Source organism: Castor canadensis, chromosome 6 (genome assembly GCF_047511655.1).
Source record: "Castor canadensis chromosome 6, mCasCan1.hap1v2, whole genome shotgun sequence".
Taxonomy (NCBI): Eukaryota; Metazoa; Chordata; class Mammalia; order Rodentia; family Castoridae; genus Castor; species Castor canadensis.
In genome coordinates this window covers 12,473,617-12,499,801 of record NC_133391.1, presented here as the reverse complement: position 1 = coordinate 12,499,801, position 26,185 = coordinate 12,473,617, and the positions used below count along the sequence as shown (strand labels likewise).

The 26,185-nt window shown below is 47.5% G+C and overlaps 1 protein-coding gene across 13 annotated transcripts in view; it reads right to left on the bottom strand.

Moving 5' to 3' along the window:
* Positions 1-26,185, bottom strand: part of Gtf2i (general transcription factor IIi) — a 69,791-nt gene that overhangs the window by 34,808 nt on the left and 8,798 nt on the right. For 2 of the 13 annotated variants that reach the window (XM_020164587.2, XM_020164617.2), the window contains exons 1-11: positions 23,136-24,279; positions 16,939-17,042; positions 14,897-15,035; positions 13,784-13,918; positions 12,667-12,850; positions 12,377-12,405; positions 9,349-9,403; positions 9,139-9,182; positions 5,897-5,974; positions 1,971-2,030; positions 169-225 (exon numbers count right to left, since the gene is read on the bottom strand). In XM_020164587.2, coding sequence (XP_020020176.1) covers positions 169-225; positions 1,971-2,030; positions 5,897-5,974; positions 9,139-9,182; positions 9,349-9,403; positions 12,377-12,405; positions 12,667-12,850; positions 13,784-13,918; positions 14,897-15,035; positions 16,939-17,042; positions 23,136-23,814 — 1,564 coding nt within the window. In that variant the 5' untranslated portion in view covers positions 23,815-24,279. Of the gene's footprint in view, positions 1-168; positions 226-1,970; positions 2,031-5,896; positions 5,975-9,138; positions 9,183-9,348; positions 9,404-12,376; positions 12,406-12,666; positions 12,851-13,783; positions 13,919-14,896; positions 15,036-16,938; positions 17,043-23,135; positions 24,280-26,185 lie in introns of those variants that run through there. The other 11 variants (XM_020164597.2, XM_020164626.2, XM_020164679.2 and 8 more) reach the window with 6 other exon arrangements.

Below are 26,185 nucleotides of genomic sequence, written 5' to 3'. Positions count from 1 at the left end.
CCTGCAGCCTGTGCCTGCTGCTCTCGCAGTCAGGACAGGCACAGGCGGACCACGGCCATCTTAGAGCCACGGCTCTACTTCCACATCCGGGGCCCTAGGGCCATCACCTAGGGAATGGAGCAAAACAAAACAGAGCTGGCACAACTGCAAGTCCCTTTGGGTCCTAACCTTCTGCGGGCACTTCCACTTCTGCTCCTTCGTTGCCCTCTGAAGAATGGTGGCTGCCTAAAAAGAGAACAAAGAACACATACTAAAGCAGTAGCAGGCTGGCTCACAGAAGAAAGAAACGCTAACTAGGTGACCATCCAAACAATGAAGATATCACAGACACATACAAAATCACTTTAACTCTTAATGCACGTTCAAACAGTGTTTTCTAATGCAGAAAAACATGTAGCACTTGCACTAGGAGGCTACAGATGTGGGGAGTGAAGCACCATGGGTCTGAGGGCTTGCACACGTCATTGTCAACACATCTGTAACTGCTGACCAACGCTGGGCTCTCTGAAAGCATGGTTACGCTCAGGTGCCATCTCACCTGCCAACACCTCTCACGACAACACACATCAAAAAATAAACTTTTGCTCTACCCAGAGACAACTAAGTCTAAACCCCCAAGGTCAGGGTCTACTGTGGAACGGCGCACCGTTCTCCACTGTCACTATGGATAGAAATTCAACCCCTGCCACGGTCATCCACGTTGTACTCAAAGGAAAGTCCTAAGTGAAGGAATACCACCTTCAGCTGCAAAGGCGTTTTAATTCAGGAAACATAATCTACCTGCTCCTGAAGACTGCAACAAAGGTTAGGCTGCCACCAGGTAACAAGGTCGTCCTACCAGCAGGTTCATTCACAAGTAGGAAAGAGATAACCCAAAACACGAGCACACCATTTGGGATGAAGTGGACAAGGTGTCCCCAAGCAGAAGTCGTCCGTCTGTAACGTCTAGGCTAAGGCAAGGAAAAGGCCCCATTCCTCCCTCCTTTTCCTCCTTCCTTTCAGTCAGCATGAATCTACCCTGCCCTATGGCCAAGCTCTCATCACGAAACACAGAAGCTTACTAAAGAAGTTACCAGTCTATGCGCCTTGGTTTTTAAGAGTATGGCCACAGTCATGAAGGGTCAGTACCGCGAGCTGAGGTCAAACCATCTGGGTTTCTGATGCTTCCCCTGCCCTGTATAATTACCTTGGAAGTCTTGCCATGTGCTCCGCGCTGTAACCCTCACCTCAACTCAAAAGCACAAGTCAATCTGCATTCAGTCATCAATCTTTAGCTAACTTCCTCTACACACTCCTCCCTTTCATGTTTACCTTCCATTTGCCATTTATGGAGCTGAATTTCTTTGACTGTGAAGGCAAAGGGACAAAAGACAGTGGGGAGGAGGCCAGTGGTGGGAAGGGAGGGGGCGCTCATGTAAACGTTCTCTATGTCCTTTCTGTTCTATTAAAAGCTGAAAGTGACAATTACAGTTACAAGACAAAATGAATCTAAAGAAAACGATCTGTGCGCTCAAAGCCAGAACAGCCATTGGAAGTAAAAGCCATCAGCAACTGCCTATGGAAATCAAGTCTGGGGACCCTGGACACAAATTCCAAACACTTAATCAACTAACAAATGTAGGTCACAGCCCTGGCGACGGATAAGCATTGTCATGACCTCGGCACCCTGTCCATCCTGACTAGGCAAGGCCTGGCTGCTGACTGCTGGGAAGGCCAAAGCCCACACTTTCCCTGAGACACCAGCGAGCGTAGTGCCCACTTCCACAGGCATTAAGATTCACAAAAGGCAAAACTGGGTTTGAAAAGTTTTGCTTATTTAGTTCATTTATGCTTAAGAAAAGAAAAAAGAGGCCAGTACGTTTTTCTGTTTCCATTGGAAAAGTGATAATGCAATTATAAGAGTTACAGGTCAGTCCAATATAAAGAGATGGTAAGACAGGACACGGGAGAACGGAAGCGAGGAGCTGTACCTTGCAGAGACTTGGCAAGGGGGAGTTTGTCATCGACCTCGTCGGTCTCAGAAGGGCCTGCTTTGAAATATAAAGGCAAGACTTCAAAAGGAATCCCTCCGACACACGGGGTGACATGTATGGAAGAATGGCCTTTTTATTCAAATAAAAAAAAAAGTCAGGAAAAAAACCAGGACCGACAGGATGAGTGATGATGGAAGGCATGTGCACAGGTCAGGTGACATAGGAACAGTGAAAGGGAACTGTAGAGGTGACTGACACAGACTGAGTGGAAATGGGGTGGCTGCCATGCAGCCACAAGGTTCCCCAGTGACATGGTCTACCACATCACACGATTACACACATGTCTGCCTCCTCCTTAACCAGCATTCCTCGACTTCCCATCACATTTAAGAAAGACACCTGCCTCAGAGCTGTCACAGGCTGACCCCATCTCCCCCAGAGATGACAAACTTCTCCCAATTGCTAGACCACTAGAGGTTCTGCCCGCACGGTCCCGTGCATCACACGCTACTCGGTGACTAGTCATTTTGAAGGGAAAACATGGTTTTCAATGGGCACTTGTCAACATAAAACACATTTAATCACACACAGGAACAAAGCCAGGTGCGGTGACTCATGCAGTAAGCACAGCACAGGCCAAGGTAGCAAGATCACAGTGAAGCCAACCTGGGTTACACAGCAAGACCCTGCGTCAAAATCAAAACCAAAAACAGAAACACAGACATGAACACTGAATATCCTATGACAGTTAAAGGACTTCGCTGAAACTGAGGAAGTTCACAGGAGCCCTGAACTACACTGCACAAGCAAGGACCCATTGTATGACAGAGGATGGTGGGGCTGAGAAGGTGGCCCAGTGGTTGAGAACCTGAGTGTTCGAGGCCTTGGGTGTGATTCCCAGCACCACAAAAATAACCATATGAAAACAATTTTAGCTGGTCACAGTAGCTCATGCCTGCAATTCACGTAAAGAGGTGGAGACTGGGAGGATCACGGTTCCAGGCCAGCCTGGGTAAATAGGTCTCACAGTGGGAAAAAGCTGGATATGGTGGTACACCTTGTCGTCCCAGTACCAGTGAGATCACGGTGCAGGCAGCCTGAGAAAAAGGTGAGACCCTGTCTCCAAAGGGCTGGAGGCCCTACACTCTAGTGGTGTAACAGCTGCCTGGCAAGTGCAAAGCCCCAAGTTCAAACCAGTACCAACCAAAAAAAAAAAAGACAGACAGAGACATATTTGGAACTGGGTGCAGCATAGTGATAGCTTTTGAGCATGGGCTGAGGCTGTGGGGAGAGCTGGGGAAAGGAAGGGAGGAAGGAGGGAGGGAGGATGGAGTGAGGGAGGATGGAAGGATGGAGGGATGGAAGGAGGGAGACACTAGCTGAAGCCTTAGCTGCTTCTCAAGAGGTTCCCCATGGATGAAACGCTGGGGGTGGTGCTCAGTGGCAGAGCCTTGGCGTTTCATGGGGTGCTCTTTAGTCACAACCATGTTTCTTAGGATCCCCATTGCATAACTTTTCTATTTTAGACACACTTGTTGATTTTCACCTAGTTAATTACATTACCTACAAATAAGAACATACTCATTTTTTCAAAGGGCTGCACTCTCTAAGCAGACATCTATCTGAGGGTCCAGAGCTCACACTGTATACACTAACTTGCCTACATTTACTGGCTGCAGTTAAAATAGTCTATTTGACGTCAGTGTAACCTATTAGTTACTGGCTGTCATTTGTTACAATCTCCCACATGATATAGATTGACTTATCGTAATTTTTTTTGATGGTGGTGGAGTTTGAACTCAGGGCCACAATCCTCGCCTGTTGCACAGAATCTTGTTAATCCCTTATTTCGACTGTGACTTAGAGATGACATTGTTAGGTACATATAAAGTAGAGTTCCCTCACAAAGAATGGAACTTTTTTCAGTTGCTAAACTACATTGCTGGCTGCTCCTTGCCCAGCACACCTCGGAGGCCCTGTACTTGCACATTTTCTGCTGCTTCGCGGCTCAGAGTTTACTCTTATCCACAATATAGGCAGCGTACTTCACCGTCACCCTAAAATGCTACAGATGTGAAAACAAAAACACCTCAAACACTCGCATCTGAGTGTGGCTATCTCACAAAACATAGCACGAGGACACACACCAAGATCTTTCTGGAACTACCAAAGGACTGGAAGGGAAATACATATCAAAAAATGGACAAATGAACTGTACAGAGTATTAATGGTATCTTTATGTCTACATGCAGGAAAATCCTGCAAGTTTATGTTAATGACAGATTGTAAATAACAAAATATAGCAATACCTTTGGTAAGTTTAAAAACTAAGCAAATACAATATATAAAACATATGTAACCGGGCACGGTGGTGCACTGCCTTAATTCCAGCACTCAGGAGACTGAGGCAGGACAATGGAGAGTTCAAGGCCAGCCTGGGCTACAATCTGAGAACCTAACTCAAATAGGCCATACACATAGACACTTGTGTAGAGATACACATGCAGCAGAAGTACCAGGCAGTACAATCCTCAAGTTTTCTTTTGTTATTGTTGAGGACAGAAGCTCACTAAGCAGCCATAGTCTCTCAGGTCCTAATCCTCAAGTTTCAAGACCACGATCAACAAAAGGGAGGGAGAGGAAAGCGGGAAACTGGAGAGCCCATGGAAGAGGTTCAACTACAAACCAACATGTTATTTCATGGAGTCGGGCTGTGAGCAGAGAATGTTAATATCTGGTAGACCTGGGCAGGTGTACATTAGGCTTGTAGTTTTAAAATATTTCTTTTCTTTTTAAACAGCGGGGTTTGAACTCAGGGCTTCACGCGTGCTAAGCAGGCGCTCTACCACCTGAGCCACTCTGCCAGCCCAGGCAAACGCAAATTAAAACCCCACTAGGAATCCTAACACCGTGAACAAAGCAGCTACAATTAACAAAACCACAAAAGCCGGGAAGGATGTAGATGTGCTCAAGTCCCGCACACAGCTAACTGGCCCACACACGGCAAGAAGCTAGGATCCCATTTGCTTAAAACCACACGCCCCAGCTTGTCCGTGGCTAGGTATTTACTTAAGAGAAAGGAAGCCGTGGGTCCACACGAAAATTTCCACACAACATCCACAGGAGTCTTTCTGCACTAACCAACCCCATCGGCTGCCACGGACAGACACGACAGAATGACACTGAGCAGTCCAACAGGGTCACCACTGCCACCCACCAGGGGCCAGGAGAAGCCACACTGCTTCCCACACAAGAAAACAGTGCAGACTTCAACAATCCATGTGCACCAATTGCTGAAAAACACAAACTAAAATGACAGAGGACAAGTAGGGCTGTTGCAGGCCTGGGGAAGGAATGGGTCACAAAGGACACAAGGAATGTGTGGAGAGAATGGATCGATCATGATGAGGTGACAGGGAGGCTGGCTTCAGAGGTACACATGACAAACAAAGCAGACTCACATGTTCAAGTTGCAGTGCACTGCAAGTGCCAACTGCAAAAAGTAAGCTGACACCTTCTAACCAGAGCCCACCTCGAAGCGCACGTTTTTGTGGAAGAGTCTTTAATTCCTTTTTAGTAATCAAGAGAGACAATGGAACCGAATGCCAAGCCAGAGGTAAACTTCCTCGCTGCTTGTATCTCACAATTTGTAAGTTAGTGGTATCACTTAGGCAATAGCTCTTTTTGTTATTAAGGGTTCAGATAACACCAGAGTAACTGGAATTGAACTTTAAGCTGTGCATTTTAGTTCAAGAACATCCATCACAATCTCCCTTTCCTCTACATATTACTTTACGGTCCATTTTTGAAACATTCTCCCTTTGAGGGATCCACCAGTCAAAAACCAATCAGTAAAATATCCAAGAAACTCAGGGCAAAAATGAGTATGAATCTTGACCAGCAGTAACTTGTGGAAAGGTTACCTTGAATGTTGTACTGATAGTAATCGGGGTCTTCTGACTCTTCCTTTACAGTCACGGCTGCCATCTCCAGGGAAATGCCTGTAAACCAAGTAACATCTACACTTAGCCAAGGTACAGCTCCGGCATGCAGCTACCGTGAGAGAACACGCAAGGTTGTCAAGACTCTGAAAGAACAGAAGCTCAACAGGCAGCAGCAGAAGAAAGTCACCCTAACCAAAGCAAGCCAAGCTTCTAGCAACTAATAATTTTCTGGAGACATATCTTGATAATTTCTTCCCACAAATTCTAGAAGAGAACTTTCCCTTAAAATTACAAAGTATCTGTTAGAGCTACAGCCTCACAGGAGGCAGTGGGTGGCAGTGTCTCTGCTTGCTGGCTGCTGAAGTGACCAGGGCAGTCCTATTGCACCCTTCTGCCATGCTGCTCTGCCTCACTGCAGCGAAAGGGCTACGTACGGCCTGTGAAACCCTGCCATAGCAATAAAAACCCAAGCAAGACAAAGGTGTTTCACACTCTCCTCACCATGCTGCCTTTGAAACGCAGGGTGGATGTTACACTTATACTGGGCCTCAGCTCAAACCCACCCTGATCAAGTACCCAACAGCTACACGTGGCCTGTATCACAGCACAGGAAGTAAGTGACCACACAGTCATGTCTGATGGTATGAAAACTGCAGAGCCCAAACCTTCAATTTATTTGGAATCACATCCAGATGATTAATAAAAACAAACAAAAGAACCACTGTCACACAAAACTTTCCATGAACTGACAGTTAACATTTTAAAGGCATTGCTACTGCCTTTCCCTACACTCAGTCCAGCTCATACCCAAGTCACGAATCTACATTTGTGAGAGCTGAATCAAAACAGTAAGAAGGATGACAGGTAACACTGGAGGACTTTAATATGTACCCAGTTGGCACTGATCAAAGCGCTTTTCATGACTTACCCCATCTAAGTAGACAGACAGGCAATTTGATTAAAAAAATTCAAGATCCCAGAATATTATCACATTACTTGACACACAACTGCCTTCTCTCTCTCTCTGCAATTATCAGTTATGTCCGTTTCATTTGTTTATGCAAACCACTACATCATTTCAAATTGTGTGCTCCTTCTCAACACCTGCAGCGTCCTGCACACTGGCACCAGTGGGTGACCCTCAATTAAAACAGCCACCAGCTTTGCACACGTGCTCGGTACTGCCTTACTCATAGCAAAAATTAACACTTCTGCAGAGCTAAAACTCTGGCGTCCAGTCTCTCAGCTATCTCCTACACAGCAGTTGCACACTATGGGACACACAGCAGTTGCAGCCCCAAAGCGCCTGTGTCCTCCTTCTTCCTAAAGGAAGGGAACGCACCATTTGGTCCTAGAAGAATAACTATGAAAAACTAACGAATGACCCTCTTAACTCTTCAGCGGGTTCCTGTTGGGAAAAGCCCACACATGGGACATCTGCCCTGACCAGTCGCTGTTTCTGGAGACACTGAGGAGGCTGTAGCAGTAAGAGTTCAGGGTGCTTTACCGGTTCACATTCAATTGTTGGAATAAGGTACAAGAGCTGTTGATGATTCCTTCTTCCATCAGAATGTAATCTTACTGACACCCAACTCATCCGGCAAGGCTAATAATTCATCTTACACTTAGCCTGATCTAATGGGAAAACTCATTGTCACGGGAACAGCTGCCCTGGGTCCGCAGCAGCTTTTGACTCGCTCTACTGCGAATCCAGCGCCTACCCCAGCAGTGTGACAACCCCTGGCTCCAGAGCTTGCCGAGGCCAGGAACCTACAAGCACTGAAAAACATTTCCAAGGAGCATTTTAATGACGATACTGCAAAACAGAAATGGCCAAGAAGGACGGATTTTTTTCTCATAACACATTCTTTTCATTGCCAAGTGCACAAAGCACACCTTTCTACACAAAGCTGTCTTCACCTAGGGTTAGGAATTTCAAGTGGGCTTTTGTGGTCAGGCACAAGAGTATGTAGTAAAGAATTCCACTTGTCTGAATGACCCAAAGAGGTGGCCAGCTTTGGGTCAGGGATGATGGGAAAGGGGCAGGGCAGGCAGCCAGCATTCCTGCAATGCTGTGGAGGGAGGCCTGCATCTTCATGTGCATGCTACCATACAGAGAGAAGTGAGGCGGTCACTCTAGGAGGACATAGGCACAGGGAGACCAGCACTCCTGCTCACATCACCACCCACCCCTTCAGAAGGACCTATGTCACCACCCTGGGTTTTAATATAGCTTGACAGACTTTAGACATCCTGGGGGCCGCAATGGGAGTGCTCAGTCTGCACTTGGCTCCATGATGCCCAGGAGGGCTCTGCACCTGGGCCGCCCACACTGCTCCAGCCCACTCAAAACACCTGGCACAAACAGGCCTGGCGGAGTGGCTCAAGTGATAGGGCCCGCCATGCAGGTGTGAGCCCGAGTTCACACGCAGGAAAAACAAAACAAAAAAAAAGCCAGGTACCAGTGGCTCCCACTACTCAAGAGGCAGAGGTCAGGAGAATCACTGTTCAAAGCCAGCCCTATCTTGAAAAGACCCATCACAAAAAAGGGCTGGTTAGAGGGGCTGAGTTCAAGAGCCCCAGTACTGCAAAAAAAAAAAAAAAAAGACAAAGGTACAAAAGTGAAAGTGATGTGATGACACTGAGGAGGCAGAGCAATGAACCAGGCTTCTACTTGGGACGACAGACAGCTGCTGAAATTAGATTCTGCGGATCAGTGCAAAACTCTGCACATTTAAGAAACATGAGTTTTAAAAGAAGTGAATTTTGTGATATATAAATTATATCTCAATAAAGTCATCCAAAAGAAAAACGTTCTCTATGAAACACTGCTTCCACTTAATGTGTACACTTAAGCATGATACTTAAACGCAAGCTAACAGCAAAACCATCTCAGCAGGAGAAAGTTTCTTCACCAAGCAGACACTGGGAGTGCAGGGGAAAATGGACAGTGAGAACACTGCAGTGGCTTTTGTGAACACACTGCAGAGCTAGCCTTTCTACCTTCTGCTCATGGAACTGGGAATCACACACACAAAATGAATTCTCTCTCTAGACATATAACACAAACCAATCTTTTGGGATAGTAAAATATGACACCACTGGAATAAATTTCCAGTGATAACCATGTCGCATCAACACAGTACAGTAAGATAAAATACAACCCTCAAGGAAGAATTCCTGTTTAACTTCGTACTTGGCTCTACAGTACTAGCACGTACCAGAATCTTCTGCTGGTTCTGTCTTCACTTTGATGGGGCCACAACTGAAAGGAGGAGGAAACTGAGATCAGGCCATGCAAGAGTGAGCGTCACTCAGAGTCAGTCACGGAGCTAAAGCTCATCAGTGTCACTAGGATACCCACCACCCACAGTCATTAAGCCACAGCAACACAATGCTGTGCGCCCAGCATGATAAGCGCCCTTGTTTACCTTCCGCCTGGAGACAGCATGGACCTGTCAGCATCTGTGCCAATCACACGACCACCTGTGAAAACAATGAAGACGTAGGTTCCTCATGCTGCAAATGACCCCTAATATTCCCAAAGCCTGCAAAGGGACCGAGTTAGTTATACAGCAGTGGTCTCTGTGCCCTTCTGAAGAGACAGGAATATGGATCAGGCGTGCTGCTTCCACCTGTAATCCCAGCTATCCAGAAGATGGAGATCAGGAGGATCACAGTTCAAAGTCAGCACACGCAAAAAGTTAGCAAGACTCCACAGGTTACGGCACACCTATAACCCCAGGTAGGCAGGAGGCACAGGTAGGAGGATCCTGACCTGAGGCAGGCCAGAACAAAAAAGCAGGAGATGCTATCTGAAGTGTAACTGAAAAGCAGAAAGGGCTGGTGGTGAGGCTCAAGTGGTGGAACCCAGGGCTACGTCAAGTCCCTGAATTTAAACTCCAGCCCCACCAAAAAGGGAAAAAAAAAAAAGGTAAATAGGAATGACAACTGTCTAACAGCTTTTCAAGCCCTCACCCAAAACAAAATGGACAAGCCAGGCACTGGTGGCTCCTGCCTATAATCCCAGCTACTCAGGAAGCAAGAGATCAGGAGGATTGCAGTTTGAAGCCAGCCTGAGCAAATAGTTCCCAAGATCCTATCTCGAAAAACCCTTCACAAAAAAGGGCTGGGAGTGGCTCAAGGTGAAGGCCATGAGTTCAAGCCCCAGTACCACAAAAAAAAAAAAGGATGGCAGGTGTGGCTTAAATGGTAGAGCGCCTGCTTTGCAAGCATGAAGCCCTAAGTTCAAACCCCAGTCCAACAACAAAAAAAAGAAAAAAAAAAGACGTACAGAAGACCCCGCACTGCTAAATCCCTGCTTAGTAGTGAAAGACAAGGGTTCCCTCCAAGTAGGAATGAGGTGATGCCTACAATCCACACTGCTACTGCACAGGTACTAGCACCTGCAATTAGCAAGGATGGAAAGGTCAGTTGACTTTCAACAAGGCTTCCCAGGAGAAAGGGTACTCCTTTCATCCACTGTTCTAGAATAACTGGATATTCACATGCAAAAAAGATGAAATTACATCCTTACCTTGTATGACACACAACCATCAACTCAAAAACAGACCACACATCTGGGCTGGGGGTCCGTGCCCAGTATGAAGGAGGTGAAGGCAGAGAACAGACTGTGACCTACCTCCAAGTGCCATAACAGCTGAGCAGAGACCACACAGGCAGGCTGTGGGGCCATGTGCAGCACTGTTTGGGGTTGCCTGTTTTTCTAGTGCCAGGCATCAAACGAGGGCATCATGCATACTAGGTAAGTGCTCCACCATTGAACCACATCCCCAGGCACTAGGTGACAGTTTCTTAGATGTGACATCCAAAACACACGTGACAAAAGAATGTGACAGGTTCCATCAAAATTTAACAATTTGTTTGTTTGTTTATGGTACTAAGGTTTGAACTCAGGGCCTTCACCCTGAGCCACTCCACCAGACCTTTCTTGTAAAGTTTTTTTTGTCGAGCTAGGTCTCACAAACTATTTGCCCAGGCTGGCTTCGAACCTGGATCCTACTGATCGCTGCCTCCTGAGTAGTTAGGATTACAGGCGTGAGCACTGGTGCCTGGGCAAAAATTTAACAATTTTGTACTAGGCTGGGGGCATGGCTCAAGTGGCAGAGCACCTGCTAGCAAGCTTGAAGTTGAATTCAAACCCCAGTGATGAAAAAAAACAAAAAAGAACAAACAAAAACAACATTCTGTACCTCAAAGAATATGATGAAGCAATTAAAAAGAAAATATTTGCAGTCATCTATCTAGTCAGGATTTGTATCAAGTATATATAAAGGGAACTAGGCACAGAGGTACACGTCTGTAATCCCAGCCCATGGGAGGCAAAGGCAGGAGGATCCTGTGTTCAAGGCCAACCTGGAGACTGAACCACGGGTATTATACATAGGATGCAAGCACTCTACACTGAGCTATATGTAACCTCGGCTCTGTTTTTCTAATTTTTTTTTTTTTTTTTTTTTGTGGTGGTACTGGAGTTTGAACTCAGGGACTCACGCTTGCTAGGCAGGCGCCCTACTACTTGAATCACCCTGCCAGCCCCGTTTCTCAACTTTTAAGGCTCTAAATTTACTAAAAATCAAAATGGGTGAATTTTTTTTGTGGTACTGGGATTTGAACTCAGGGCCTCATGCTTGCTAGGCAGACACACTCTACCATTTGAGCCACTCCAGCAGTCCTTTTTTGTGATGGGTATTTTCGAGATAGAGTCTTGCTAACTATTTGCCTGAGCCAGCTTTGAACTATAATCCTCCTGATTTCTGCTGAGTAGCTAGGATTAAAGACATGAGCCACTGGCATCCGCCTAAAGATGAGCAATTTTAACTTCCGTCAATTACACCTCTGTAAAATGGGGAAAAATTTTTTCATCATGGTGAAATTTGAGAGACAGAGACTGAGAATGAAGGGAGGGAGGTTATGTGTGCTCCACCTTGTACAGAAAAGAAAGAGGCTTCCAATGAACCTGGTTATTTGCATTCACGGCCTCAAACCAATCTCCCTCTGAAGGGCAGCGCCCTGTTATCTTTTCTCTTCAAATGGAATGGCCGATTTCCCCAAGAGTGCTGCTGGAGGCCCCCTCGTTCCTCAGGAGCGTCTCCTCACCTCCACAATGGTTCACACACTTTTCCCGGGCTCACGTAAGGTTCTTCTGTGTGTAAAGCTCTGCAGCTACACACAGTTGTGCCTGCCTCCCCATCCCATCCTGGACCTTCTCAGTGAGCGCCAGGTAGCGCCATCCTACTTGTGATTCCAGGCAAGGACAGAAGCCCGCTCTCTCAGGTCACAGCTAAAAACATACCAGCCTCCCCCTTCCACCTCTGAACCTCTCCTAGCCCGTCACTAACATGCAGCTCCAAAAAGGGCTCACACAGAGTCTGAAAGGAATTACAAGAGCAAGGCTGGGGTGCGCAGGCAGCTCTCAGGTACACAGCACTCACTCACCTGGGAGTTTCCTCGGCTCCAGGAAAGGTCTGCATCGAAAAGAAACAGAACAAAACTTGGTATGAGGGCTGGTGGAGTGGCTCAAGAGGTAGAGCACCTGCCTAGCAAGCGTGAGGCCCTGAGTTCAAACCCCAGTACTGCCAAAAAACAAAAGCCAGTCTGACAACACATGGGTTAAACCACAAAGACACATGGGGCTGCAATGAACAAGGGTGCTTAAAATCTATTACACAAGCTGAGGCTTCTACGGTGTCCAAGCAAACGGAGAGGGGTGAGGGGACGCACATCACCTCTTTATGATAAACGAGACCCCTGCTTTGTTCTCCAAAATCCACTTGAGGGTGGCAAGATCGTAATTCTCAGGGTGCCTGAAAGCCACGCCCTCAGGCAGGCCCTGCACCACCACGGCAGACTGGTCTCGCATCATCTTCTCGTAGGGGACAGGGACCACCGTGGACTTGCCCAGAGCTTTCCCTGCAAAAGGTAGAGGGGAGACATCAGCACATGGCTGAGACTACAACTAACCCAACAGCAAAAAGGTGGCTCGCAGCTGCCTACCATGCTGTTCTCACACTAGGTAACGTAAAATACTCAAAAATACCGCCAGATCTTATGCTCACATTAGCTAAAGCTGTATGCCTAACAAAGCCAAAGAGCCAAAATGTAAAGGACATGAGATACTTTAAAACCTACACAAAAGCAAAGGAAAAATGGCTAATTTCTAGCCTGGTGTGATAGTACACACATATAATCTCAGCTACTTGGGAGTCAGAGGCAGGAGAATAGGGAGTTTGAGACCAGCCCAGGAAAAGTAAGTGAAACCCTATTTCAAAAACAAACTACTCACACAACAGTGGTAAAGTGCTTGCCTAGCATGCACAAGGTCCCGAGTTCAATCCCCAATAACACACACAAAAAAGCTACACGATTCTGCTTTTTTGCTAGGTTTATGTCTTGTGCCTTTGTTTCATGCTGTTTTGTGGTGCTGGGGGTCAAGCCCAGGGACTTCTGCACCACTGACACACCCCAAGCCACTCTATGTCATTAAGACGGGTATCGTAGCTGGCTGACTAGTTTAACACATCGCGCTTCTGGTACAACTACCTTCAGGATACAGATGCCTGACAAAGTCAGTTATGACCATAAGACACCGGAAATTCCTAAGCTAATAATCCCGCACACGCGCGCGATCAGCTGCTCTGTGCCTCTGTGACATAGAGCACAGAGACATAAAACGGCAATCTGCACGGCGCAATTTCCCCTTAGCCGCCCCACTGACTGTGTCCGCACCACTCCTGATCTCACCCCACATGGGGGATTTATCCGGTCTTTGTGAAACCATGCAGTTGTATCTGAGGATACGGTGGTGGGTGATGCAGCACGAGTGTCCAGGGGGCGCTCACTCACCGTAGCAGAAGCAGAAGTAGTCCTCCACCGTTTTTCTCAGTGTCTCGATTTCCACAGCATCCACACTCAGCCGGTTCGCCTGTGTTGTAGACTTCATCTTCTGCATCTCGGCAGCCTTTTCATCCTCCTCCACGCCTGTGGAGCAGTTAAGATGCAAAGGTTCCTCCCTGTGACCCTACTGTTTGACATCTGGTATTTTCTCAGACTGGCAAAGCAGCTCAAGTGGCAAGCAGTAGAGTGCCTGCCCAGCAAGCGTGAGGTCCTGAGTTCAAACCCCAGTACCACCAAAACAGTAAAAAAGATCAGCCTGGATACAGTGAGACCCGAAGAATGGGGGGGACCAGGAGAAGGACAGACTTAGGTTAAACACATAGAAAGCCAGCCGTGCTGTGAAAGACCACAGGCACCAGTACCCTCTAGTGCATTCCACAGTGCTGCTACCTCTATATCAAATAAGCTCACTGGTGCTCCTTATGGAGGGTTTAAAACCCACTGAGCACTGATAGTGAGTGATACTGAGTGCTAGGGAGGCCTATTTAATTTTGCAACACACTCAAACAAATCCAACTGCACAGGGAAAGGCTTGATAAAAATCAAGAAAGGAATTGAGTATGGAGGTTCCCCAAAAGACTAAAAAGAGAGCTGACCATGGTGGCACAGGTGGCACATGCCTGGCATCCCAGCTGTTTGGGAGGTGGTGGCAGGAGGATGCTAAGTCCGAGGCCAAATCAGGCAAAGATAGTAAGACCCTATCCCCAAAACCAAACACAAACAAACGCACCTGCCTAGCAAGAGTGAGGCCCCGAGCTGAAGGCCCAGTGCCACCAAAAAAGAAACAAATGAAGAGAAAAAAACTGCCCTATGTGAACAGAAACTATCAGTCAACTGGACATGTGTACAGCAAACACTTCCATCCCTGAAGAGCCACAGAGCCACTTTGTGTCTTACCACCGTCTCAGTGGTTAGAGCACATGAAATGCTATCACAGACAGGCTGCGTGTCTTCTGCACATGCCTCGTCATGCTTTATAGAGAAAATACAGCATGCCTTACCTGTAAGTATTCAGGCTTAAAACTTACAAACTACAACTGCAGATAGAAATGCATGACTTACAGTACTTTACAAAATCCTTTTGAAAGTCCTTCCTGGTGTTGACAAAAGCCCGTCCTCTCTCGGTCCCCACGACGAACACGTCTGTCTCGTACACCGCAATGCAGGCCACTTCGGCCTTGGACTTGGCCAGCTCCTTGCACTGCGGTGAACAGCAGGCGTCAGGTTAGACACAGTCGCTTAAGAACACCACTTTGCCTGGATGACCACAGAATCTAACACTTGAAACATAATCTGGAGGCAGGCGGACTTCCAATCTTTAAACACTTACACAAGAACCTCCATTTTGCGCAGGTGGAGTGGCTCAAGCAGTAGAGTGCCGGCCTAGCAAGCATGAGGCCCTGAGTTCAAGCCCCAGTACCACCAAAAAAAGGTTTTAATTAAAAAAAAAAAAAAAAAAAAAAAGAGCCTCCATTTTAATGCACCCACCTTTCTAAAGTTTTTGTGGCTGGTTTTAAACAGAAGAAAACAGATTTATAAGCAAAACAGCAGAAACCCCTTGTAATCTGTCATCAGTCAGATTCCTTAGGAAGCAGAGGCAGACGTGCACCTCCTGTGGCAACTGGGAGGCAGGAGGGAGGCAGGACGAGCTCAGAAGGCAGGGTGCCCTTCCTAGGGCAGGGCTAATTTGGGCTGGAGGAGGCAGTGGCATCATCCAGGGCGGGGGTATGGGCCCACGCCCACCCCCACCCCCATCTCCATTACAAGTCCACCAGCAGAACTATTCTCCTTCTAATACGAAACCAGATCACATCTCAGCGAGTGTGCGCATGGTCTTCACTGAGCGTACTTCACTAAAATGAAGGCTGCCTTATGAACTTAGGCTAGAGAGTGGCTCAGTGTAGAGTCACTACAGGTGTGAGGTTCTGGTCTGATGGCCAGCACTGGAAACACTGGAGAGGCGTGGTGGAGGCCAAGGCAGCAGGGCTTGCAGGGCAGCCAGGAAGCACTGTGGGCGAGACCCAGTCTCAAAGTCACATGGCTTCATTCAGCGCACGGCTCTTCACTCTAAGGGCAGCCCTTGCTCAGTGCCAACAGCTCAATGTTCTCTCTTAAGCCAAAATTACAGTAATAATCTGGAAAAAAATTCATGTGCATCTTAAATGACATGCTCAAAAAAACCCCAAAATCAGTGACAAGTGAAAAATATTAAACAAAACAAAAACCTTAGGAGAAAGGAGTGGTGGTGCGCCTATCGTCCCGGCACTGGCAAGGCTGAGGTGGAAGGAGTTTGAGGCCTGCCTGGGCTACATAAAGAGACTATGTCTCAAAAACAAAAACAGGACTCTGGGTGTGGCTCAAGCAGAAGAACTCCTGCCTGGCAAACAGAAGGCCCTGAGTTTAAATCCTAGTAACACAAAAAAAATTTCGAAAAATGAAAGCGATAAGAAAAATAAATTAAAAAACAAAAGGCCTGGGGAGGTAGGTCAGCGGCAGAGCACTTACCTAGCACACAAGAGGCCCTGGGTCCACCTCTAGCACTAAAAAAAAATTAATTTCAACTGATTAATAAAATGACTGACAAAGATAAGAAAAGGCAAAGAGTTTCTAAGGCCAGGCACCCAGTGGTTCACGCCTGTAATCCTAGCTAACCAGGAGGCAGAGAACAGGAGGATCGCAGTTCAAAAAAATCCATCACAACAGGGCTGGTGGAATGTCTCAAGGTGTAGGCCAAGTTCAAACCCCAGTACCACAAAAAAAACCAAAAAAACAGTTTCCAAGGAAGGAAAAGTCTTTTGTGACCCTATGTAGAGAACAATATTTACGAAAACTACTGAAGCCAGATGTGGTGCATGTGTATAATTCCAGCATGCAGGAGACAGAGGCAGGAGGATCCCAAGTTCCCAGCCAGCCCAGGCAACTTAGCAAGGGGGCTGGGGATGTAGCTCAGTAGTAGGTGCTTGCCTAGCACACACAAGGTCCTGGGTTCAATATCTACCACGCATAAATACATAAACAAAATTCGTGGCTTACAAAAACAAGTCAACCCCATCGGCAAGCCTAACCCTTTCCAAGTCTGGGCCATGTGGAAGAAGTCAGCTCACCATGGACTCCAGTGCAGACATGAGGAACGTCACCACCATCCTGCTCTCCGAGGACTCCTCATCTTCAACGGGCAGGGTGGACATCGCTACTTGGGCCATGGTCCCTACAAGAGAAGCAAGGAAGAAGTGAGCAGTGATCCCCTTTGCAGGCTCCTCTTTACAGTTTTGTCACATTAAGTACCACCCCCCACGTTTATCACGTAAGACGGAGAAAACACCACTTAACCATCCGTAACTTTAGCTCAGCATCGCAGGGCAACTAAACCCACAGGCACCCAGGACAAGCGAGGAAGACGATGGGTGCCCTTCCGGCTCCAGCGTCGCGTCCACTGCACACATGCATGGACACGGGCATGAGCACAGGCACAGGCAGACAGCTGGAGAGCTTCTGTGGTCTCAGAAGGAGAGGTCTGGGGGCAGCGAGGAACACTGCCATGCCTCTAGAAGAGAACAAATTGCTTTCTGTAAAAAATATTTGCGGTGCTTTGGAATCAGCAAGGAGCCTCAACAGAATGTCACCCACTGTAAAAACAGCACGTCAACAAAGTACGAACTTTTGGGGAGGACACAGAGAAGCTGGATCACGAGTGCACGGCCGCTGCAGGAACAGTGAAGTAGTCCCTAAAATGAAATAATTTTCCCAGTTCTGCAACCCAACCTCTGTGCACATCTGAGACACATGACAAAGGGCTTCAAACCAGTGTGTGTACAGCACCATTCACACCAGCCAAGAGGTGGAAACAGTCCTATCACTAGATAAACAAGACGTCAAATGTACACACGTGGGTTATTCAGCCTTTAAAAAGAAGGAAATTCTGGAACATGCTATAAAGTGGATGAACCTTGAAAATTCTATTGTAAATTAAATAAATCAAACACCAAAGGGCAAATACGGTACGATCCCACTCATGTTAGGTGCTGGGCAGTCAGACTCAGGGACGGAAAGTCCAAGGGAGGTCGCCGGGGCTGGGAGGAGGGAGCAAGGTAAAGGACAGGTTTGAATGAGCAGAGCAGGAGACAGCAGCAGGGACGCCTGAATGACAGCAGTGCACATTACACCAAGGAGCTGCACACTTCAAAACAGCTCAGATTCTAAATGCCATGTTATACATACTTTGCTAAAATAAAATTACAAACAAAAACAACCCTCATACAGGCACTCAGCTAGTACGCATGGGGGGTTGGGGGTGCCTTCACACCCTAAGACAAAACCTTAAGTGATTTTTAAATTAGTTTTCTATAAATGGTATGCAAGCTAGGTGTCCGTTAAAAAACATCCCTTGCAATTACGAATTCCATTTTTAGCAAGATCTTAAATAAGAGAATGAGCTTAACGCCACAGTGAGATTGGAAGCACGCGTAGAGTTCTAAAAGATCCACCCAGTATGCTCAGTGACAGCACCCGAGTCCAAGTGACCTCGCCTGAAGACATGCGTCCCTCCGTTAAAAAACTCTGATCCAGCCCTGCCCCACTCTCCCATCAACTAACTGCCACGCAGGACTTGGGCACTGACTAGTAATGAAGCAGTGTCCCACACCTGTGAACAGACACGAAGACTACGCGTCCTGGAACAAGGTTCCCACGCTGAAGTCTAAGTAAATCGGTATTAAAATGACACTGAAAACAGACAAAGGCCATCATTTTTCCATAATCAAAGACTCACTTAGAATATCCTGTCATTATTTCTGAAAGCTCAGAATATCTCTCCATCCTCTCACACTTCCTTTCATCTCTCAGCAAGAAAAACAAGAGCTGTGTTCTCGCTCTACAGGCCCAGTGGCTTCTCAAGGTCACACAGCCACTCTTGGGGGCAGAACAGGAAACTACAATTTTCGTTCTCCAACAGCTGCTTCCTCTTCTCACCTTAAATTGACAGGACCCTGCCTGCTGACACCACACTCAGTGTTCAGAACTGAGAGACAGGCTGGGGTGTAGCTTAGTGGTAGAGCACTTGCCTGTCATATGCAAGGCCCTGGGTTCGATTCCCAGCACTATAAGGAAACAAAACAAATAAGCAAAAAGCATGGTAAATTGTTGGGAGCTGGTGGCTCACGCCTGTGATCCTAGCAACTCAGGAGGCAGAGATCAGGAGGATCACAGTTCAAAGCCAGTCCGGGCAAAAGGTTCACAAGACCCTACCTCAAAAAAACCCTTCACAAAAAAATTGGGCTGGTGGAGTGGCTCAAGGTGAAGGACCTGAGTTCAAGCCCCAACACGGGGAAAAAAAAAAAAAAAAAAGAACTGAGAGACAAGTACCACACTCCACCAGCCCACAGTGCCACAGACATGAATGACCCGTTTCGGGGGCGTCAGCAGAGCCTGGATGGAGCCCTAGGAAGGCTGGGGCCTGGTGGGAAGGGAGAGAGGCCGCCTTCTGTTGGTGGCTTGAGGCTGGCTTGCTGCTCACGGCTATCCCAAGAGGTTAGGACAATCTTATATTGAGGCCATTGGCAGAGTATCCCCCACCTGTCATCTGGTAACTGTTTCCTCCCTCTCCTCCCTTTCCCAGAAAGGCCCTGAGATGGTGGTATTCAGGCTGCCAGCAGAGGACACACCTGGCCAGGCCTGATATTCAGATCCTCCCAGAACCAAAACCAGGAGTGCAGGGCCTGGGATGTGGTGGGCTAGACGCCAACTACTGTGAAACCAGGGGCATGGGCAGTGCTCTTCTATGAACCAAGGTGCCACACCAGCACTTACTGGGAAGGTCCTTTCACCAGTGACCTCTGATGAACCCCTCAATTTAAAAGAAGAAAGGTTTAGCAAGGCGCTGGTGGCTCATGCCTGTAATCCCAGTTGCCACAAGGCAACAAAACTGGGCTGCCTTGTACATTCCCAGGAACAGATATGGGCGTGAGTTTATTTCTGAACTTCATCAGTAGTTAAGTAGAGACCTCAGAACAACAGAAATGACCAAAATGGCTCCTTAAATCCACAGGGGTGGATGCCTGGGGTTTGGCTCCACACACAACAAAGGGACAGCCTGAGCTGACCAGAGTAGGTGAACCCTCATCAGACAGGCTCCAGTATGAAGCCACGGCCTTGCTTCCCACTGTGCCTCACGCCTGACAAGGGGCAGTATGAGGTCAAGAACAAGGCCAGCACACAGGAAAACAGTGCAAAGGACCAAGCCACGGGTAGCGTTCTAGACACGCACTATTTCTACCAAGGGTCACTTCCACAGGCGAGGCTACAAGGCCAGCACCTCAAGCGCTAGCCTCACTTCTAGTACTCAGCAGCCCCTATACCTAGATATGGAAGTGTCACTGTCACACAAACTCATGAAGGACAGACTGAAATTCTCACAGTCCCCTGAGCCACCAAGGGGGCCTCTGCAGTAAAGAATGAGTTAACCAAGAGAAAAGAAAACAAGGGACACGCCAGTACCCAAGTCCACCAGCGCCACACCTACGTTCTCCGTTGCCAGCCTCTAACGATCCTCAGAGAAGGAGGGGGCCAGTTATTCCCTGAGAAGAGGAGCACAGGTACAGCTTTGGGGACAGTGCCCGAACGACACTAGGGACACGGGTCCTCAGAGCATCTCCTCAGAGGGCAGGGTCACTCAAATGTCTGCAGGACACTCCCACAACACGCCATCACACAGTTCTCTTAGCATCATAGTAAAGATACCATTTGACTTTTTGTTTCTCAATCCATCCTCAGGGCTGAGACAGAAAGCAGCTTTCCACCTGCCATGAGAATACGGTGGGGCTGTGACCATCACTCTGAAAGCCTTGATTGGGGACACTCGCACAGCTGGCTTCCAAAGAGGAGTCTACATGATTTGCATAAACTGTCAAACTTCCAACCCTTTTAATCCTGGTAATTATAGCAATCTAATTCTTAATTACTCAGTTTTTGTATGTGTTTGAGTTCTGTATTTTAATGCAACATTAGTCTTAAATAATTTAATTTTCATGAAAGCACCAACCACGTGTGCATGACATTCTATACTTGTCCTCTCTTGCCCCTCGGACATTCCTCCTGCCTGAAGTTAATCCTTCAGAATTGCCTTCTGGTAAACAAACTGACTCCTTTGCTAAAACTTCCTTTTCCTGAAAAACACTGTCCTATTCCGATGAAACCTATGAACCCAGGTGGCAACTGCCCCTCAGCACACTGCAGTTACTTCCTTAGATTGTGCCTTCCACCTCTGCTCCCGAGCTGTCGCCCACGGTCACTTTAGAAGGCAGTCCCCACCCCCACTCCTGTTTATTTTCAAGGTGTCTTCCACAGTCTCATTGTGTATCTGGGGAATTTCTTTTGATTCAGTGCATCTGTCACTCACTGAGACTCACACCTGCAGGTGGGCATCCTTCAGTGGCAAACTCTCAGCTACATCTCTTGTCCCTTTCCATCGCCTACCTACGGGGACTAAGGAGTGACTGCATGTGACTTCTGGCTTTGTCCCCTGAACTCTCTCTACGCACTGTCTGAGTCATTTCTCATATCTTCTTCTCTGTAACCCACTGTGTTTCTTCTGACTTACCTTCCATTTCCCTAATTCTTTCTTTACCTGCATCACTCTGTCGTTAAAACCATCCATCAAACTTTTGTAATTGTCATTTCTAGAATTTCTGTCTGCTGCTCTGCCATGTTTTATGGTTTCCAACTCCCTGAAGACTTTCAAGCCTGTCATATCTCTTTAAACATAAAGAGCTGTAATCTGAAAGGCTCAAATCTTTGCAGGTCTATTTGCTGTTGTTGTAGGGATTCTTGCTCACACTTCTGGTACTTAGACCTTGTCTGCCTAAGAATTCTAACTTTGGGTGCACTGTCACTTTGAACTTCTGTGAGCTACTGTAATTTGAGCTCTATAATGAAGCTGACTGTTGTGGGTGTCTGGAAACATCGTGGAATCCCCAAAGCTGAAAGACCTGGCCCTCGAAGGAGTTGTGCACCAGACCACAGTGAGGATGTAGGCTGGTTTGCTCCTCAGCGGCCCATACCCCACTTGGGGTTCCCCCTATTGAGAAACAGTCTTCTATTTCACCTGAAGATTTTTATTTTTGCATAGACCTGGAGCCTCTCAGTGCACAAGGCTTTCACAAAAGTTCATATAGCAAAGGTGCCTGCCTTCCTATCATCTGAGTTCTCACCCTCTGTCTCGTTTGGCTGGGTTTTCTGTGCTGCACGGGCTAAGCATGCCTTGCCCTGAGCTGCCATCCCCAGTCCCCAGTTTCCTTTCAGTGCTCCCTTTTGCTACAAAATCCCTCTATCTGGGGGCAATTTCCTCAAGTTTTCACAAAAGGTTTTATAATTTTACCTTTCATAAGAATGACTGGTCCCAGCACACCCTCCCTACACATGCTTCACCTCAAAATTCTTTTTATTATTTTTTGTTGGTTTTTTGGAAGTACTGGGGTTTGAACTCAGGGCTTCACACTTGCTAGGCAGGCACTCTACCATTTGAGCCACTCCATCAGCCCTCACATATTCTTTATTCTCTAGAACAATGTGCATTCCACAGAAATACCTTAGACTGTGAGGTCATGAATGCCCAAATCAAGCAACAAGTGAAAAAGGGAATTTTTATTGCTTTGTTTAATTAAACATCGAGGTGGTGCTGACTCCATGAACAGCTAGATACAAGAACACAAAACATGTTACCAGTCCTCTCTCCTCCCTCCTTGCAGGGTCTCTCCTGAGCAGAGAAGCTTCTTCCCCCTAAGACAGACACGACAGAGACAGGCACAGGCATCTGTAAGTGTGAAGCACTCCTCCCTGTGCAAAAGAGAGTCAGGTCTTCCCGCCACTTTTCTATGAGCTCTGGGTGTCACCATGGCCAGAGCAAGACTTTCCAGGACATGCTTTGACTAAGAGTCTAGCCAGAGCCGAGGGGACAAGAGGCAGGCACTGCTATTAGGAGGAAGGGGTGGGAAAGCATGTCACACAAAAAATCCAGCAGTCCCTTGTCAGCAGGGGACATGTCCAGGACCCTGGAGCCACCTGAAACCACCAGTGGAACCAAGGCCTATGCACTGTTTCTCCTACTCACATACCTGTGATGGCTCACTGAAGTAGGCATGGAAGACAGTGACAATAACTAATAATAAAGTTGCCCAGTTATAACAGGAACTGTAATAAAGCTATGTGAATGTGCTCTTGCTTGCTCTCGCTCGAGTACGCGTGCGCGCGCTCTCTCTCTCTCTCTCTCTCTCTCTCTCTCTGACATAACTGATTGGGCTGTACTCACCCTTCTGCCTGCTCTCAGCACAGCGGAAGCCTGGCTTTGACTGGCGTTCTTTCTCTTTAACCAACTTTGTCCACTCTGCTGCCAAAAGGTCAGTGGCTTCTTCCTGGACAGACGAGGCATCTTCTGTCCCTTTTGTGTGTTTCAACCCAAACCTGTGTCTGAACCTGTGCAGCCAGCCCTTACTCGCCGTGAAGGGCTTCCTCTCGGGAAAGCTGTCGCTCCTTTCTGGGGACGCCTTGCTGAAGTCCTCGTACAAGCTCAGGGCTTTCTGGCGCAGAAGACTGCCATCAATGGGGACACATTTCCTGTTCATGTCCTCCACCCACAAACTCAAGGCCTTCTCCATCCTCACCAGGCACTTGTCGCGCACAGTGGCCGTGACCTTGGCATTCTGAGGGGCCACAGCAAAGCTGGAACGTATTTCCTTCTCCTTCTTCACAATCTCTCGGATTGAGGACTCATTCTTACCATAGATCTTAGCGACCTCCGCGTATGACTTCTGCTCTTTCCTTACCAAGTCGAGAATTTTCACCTTTTCACTGAGAGGAAGCACCTTCCGGCTTCTCCTTGGCCTCTCCAGATGGCCAGCATGGGGACTCTTGAGCTTTGGCGCCATGGTCAAGCAGTAAGCAAGCCGATGTGATAACCAGGGCTCCCAGGGCCATGCATCCGCCAGCATGTACAGGACAAAGAGATGATCCACGTCCCACCCTCAATGGCGGGCCACTGCAACCCGCTACTCACAACTGTCCACAGTGTAAAACTTAGAGACTGGTTATTTCTGGAATTTTCCATGTAGTACTCAGAGCACAGCCACTGGCAGGTAACAAGACTGTGGCAGGAAGGCTGGGGTGGGAGGCCCACCGTGCGCGTCCTCACTCTGCTGCCTGGTATCCACTAGTTCTTCACGGCAGCTTTTTGTCCCCTGCTCTGATTTCAGTTCTCCCTGATGAGTTTCAAAGATGAACTGAATCTGCCTGCTGCTGCTTCATTCCCCTTCATTCTGGCCGGCCACTGTCTAACAGATGTGACATGGCTTTGCCTCTGCAAGCAGACTCCAGCCGCACTTTACAATCTTCCTGCGTTTCTCGTTGGAGATCCACTGCAGGGTTAGGTTTATCTGAGTCCTTGCTGTTCTGACCTGCTGTACCTCAAAACAAGCCAATAATTAATTCCACAGCAATGCTCTCTCACTATACTGCTTTTAATGTATTGATCTTTGCTGTTAATACTGAACAGCTGGAAAAGAAAACAATTAGTTTACAGCGAGTCAAAAGAAAAGCAGTCTTGAAGCTGGGGGGTCCTGATATTTGACTGACTACACTGTTTTCTGAAAGACAGCTCATTTTTCCATGCATTTCTGCTTCAAAACAAAGCTTCAGGGGAGACTGGTAAGTGGAGGGGTAACCACAGTACTGATCTTTTACTTATTTCACATTTGCACCCTCTTTCTCATCAGCTACCTCTCCACCTGAGCCGCACCCCAGCCTTCATGGTATGGCATTCCATTTCAAGCCTGTAACAACAGTCACAGATCAAGAAGAAAACTCGGGACATTTTACTTCAAGGTTTGTGCCACTGCACAGGTGAGCTTGCCCAGTGCACGAAGTTACCATGTTCATTTCACAACAAGGAGCTAGAATCGACACCTCCAGTTCCAAAGCACCCATTCCCCGCGCAACAATAACCAAAGGCAGGTTTAAAGACAGCAGCAAGCTAAATTACCAGACGGCAATTGCAAGGTGAAACAGGCACTCCAAGCAAGAAGTGGAACATTGGGAACTGCAGCAGGATGCCCCCTCTGCGCCTGAGGCAGGTTCCGGGGGCGCTCAGGCCGTTACGCACCCACACCTGAAGTGTTCTAATAACAGGGGACTGGGCCAGGGAGCAATGGTACCAACAGGAGGAGCGCAGTACTACATCAAACACAGCCTCAGCTGTTACCAGGCAACCGTATGTCTAATGAGCAGCAGTTTTTTGCAGTACTGGGGCTTGAACTTAGGGCTGTCACCTTGAGCCCCTCCACAAGCCCTTCTTTTGTGATGTTTTTTTTAAGAGATAGGGTCTCTCTTGAACTGTTCGCTCAGACTGGCTAGGGTAACAGGCATGAGCCCCAGCGCTTGGCAAGTAACAACTTCAATCAGGACAATCCTGTTCTTAACACCAGAGAACTAAGACCCACGATCAAGTAAGAAGAAATAAACTAAACTGTTCAGAAAACATCATCATTTTGTCTGTTTTTGCACAAATCGATGACGGCAAAGGCTTTCTGTTATTTTTACCTGCAACTATCATCTACCCAGCATGCGCTTCAGGATGGTAAGATAAACTTCAAAGCCCAGGGGCCTCCTAGCTACTACTTCAGCGTTTTACACTACAGCGACAGCCACTGAGAGAACCTCCAGCACCAGCCAGAACGCCAGCCGTGGAAGACTGCAGACTATTTAGGGCAGGCAATGACACTCAATTCTGTACTTAACAGACTTCAGGGTTTAAAATCTGGGGTCAGAGGGTGTGTACCAGAGGAGCCTCCCACCCAACCTCAAGTGTGGCCTCGACTCCAAAAGCTGCAGAGACTGGTGAGCTGTGCGGACCAGGACCCTCTCCCGGGCCACACAGCATAAGCCACCAGTTCCTGGCTTTACTGGCATCTTCCCACTATCTCCAGGTGTTGACATCCAGTCTCTGGGTTTTTTTTAATATAAAACTATAAAACTCAAGTTTTACCAATGCATTTTATTAAGTCACTAGAACCAGGTTTCAACAAAAATGAAAGACTAAAAGTCTTGATCATATTCTTGAATATATACACTAACAGAAACATCTTCAGTGACAATAACAAAATTTCAAATTATCACTTTTTTTTTGAGATAGGGTCTTGCTGTGTAGCACAGGGTGGCCTGGAACTCTCCATCCTCCTGCCTCAGCCTCCGCAGTGCCAGGATCACAGGCGTGCACCACCACACCCGGCCAGCGTCTTCTAAGTTGGACTGCAAATGTGTCAGCTGGGGAGACAATGGGGGACCCCTCACGCCAGCACCCGCAGCACC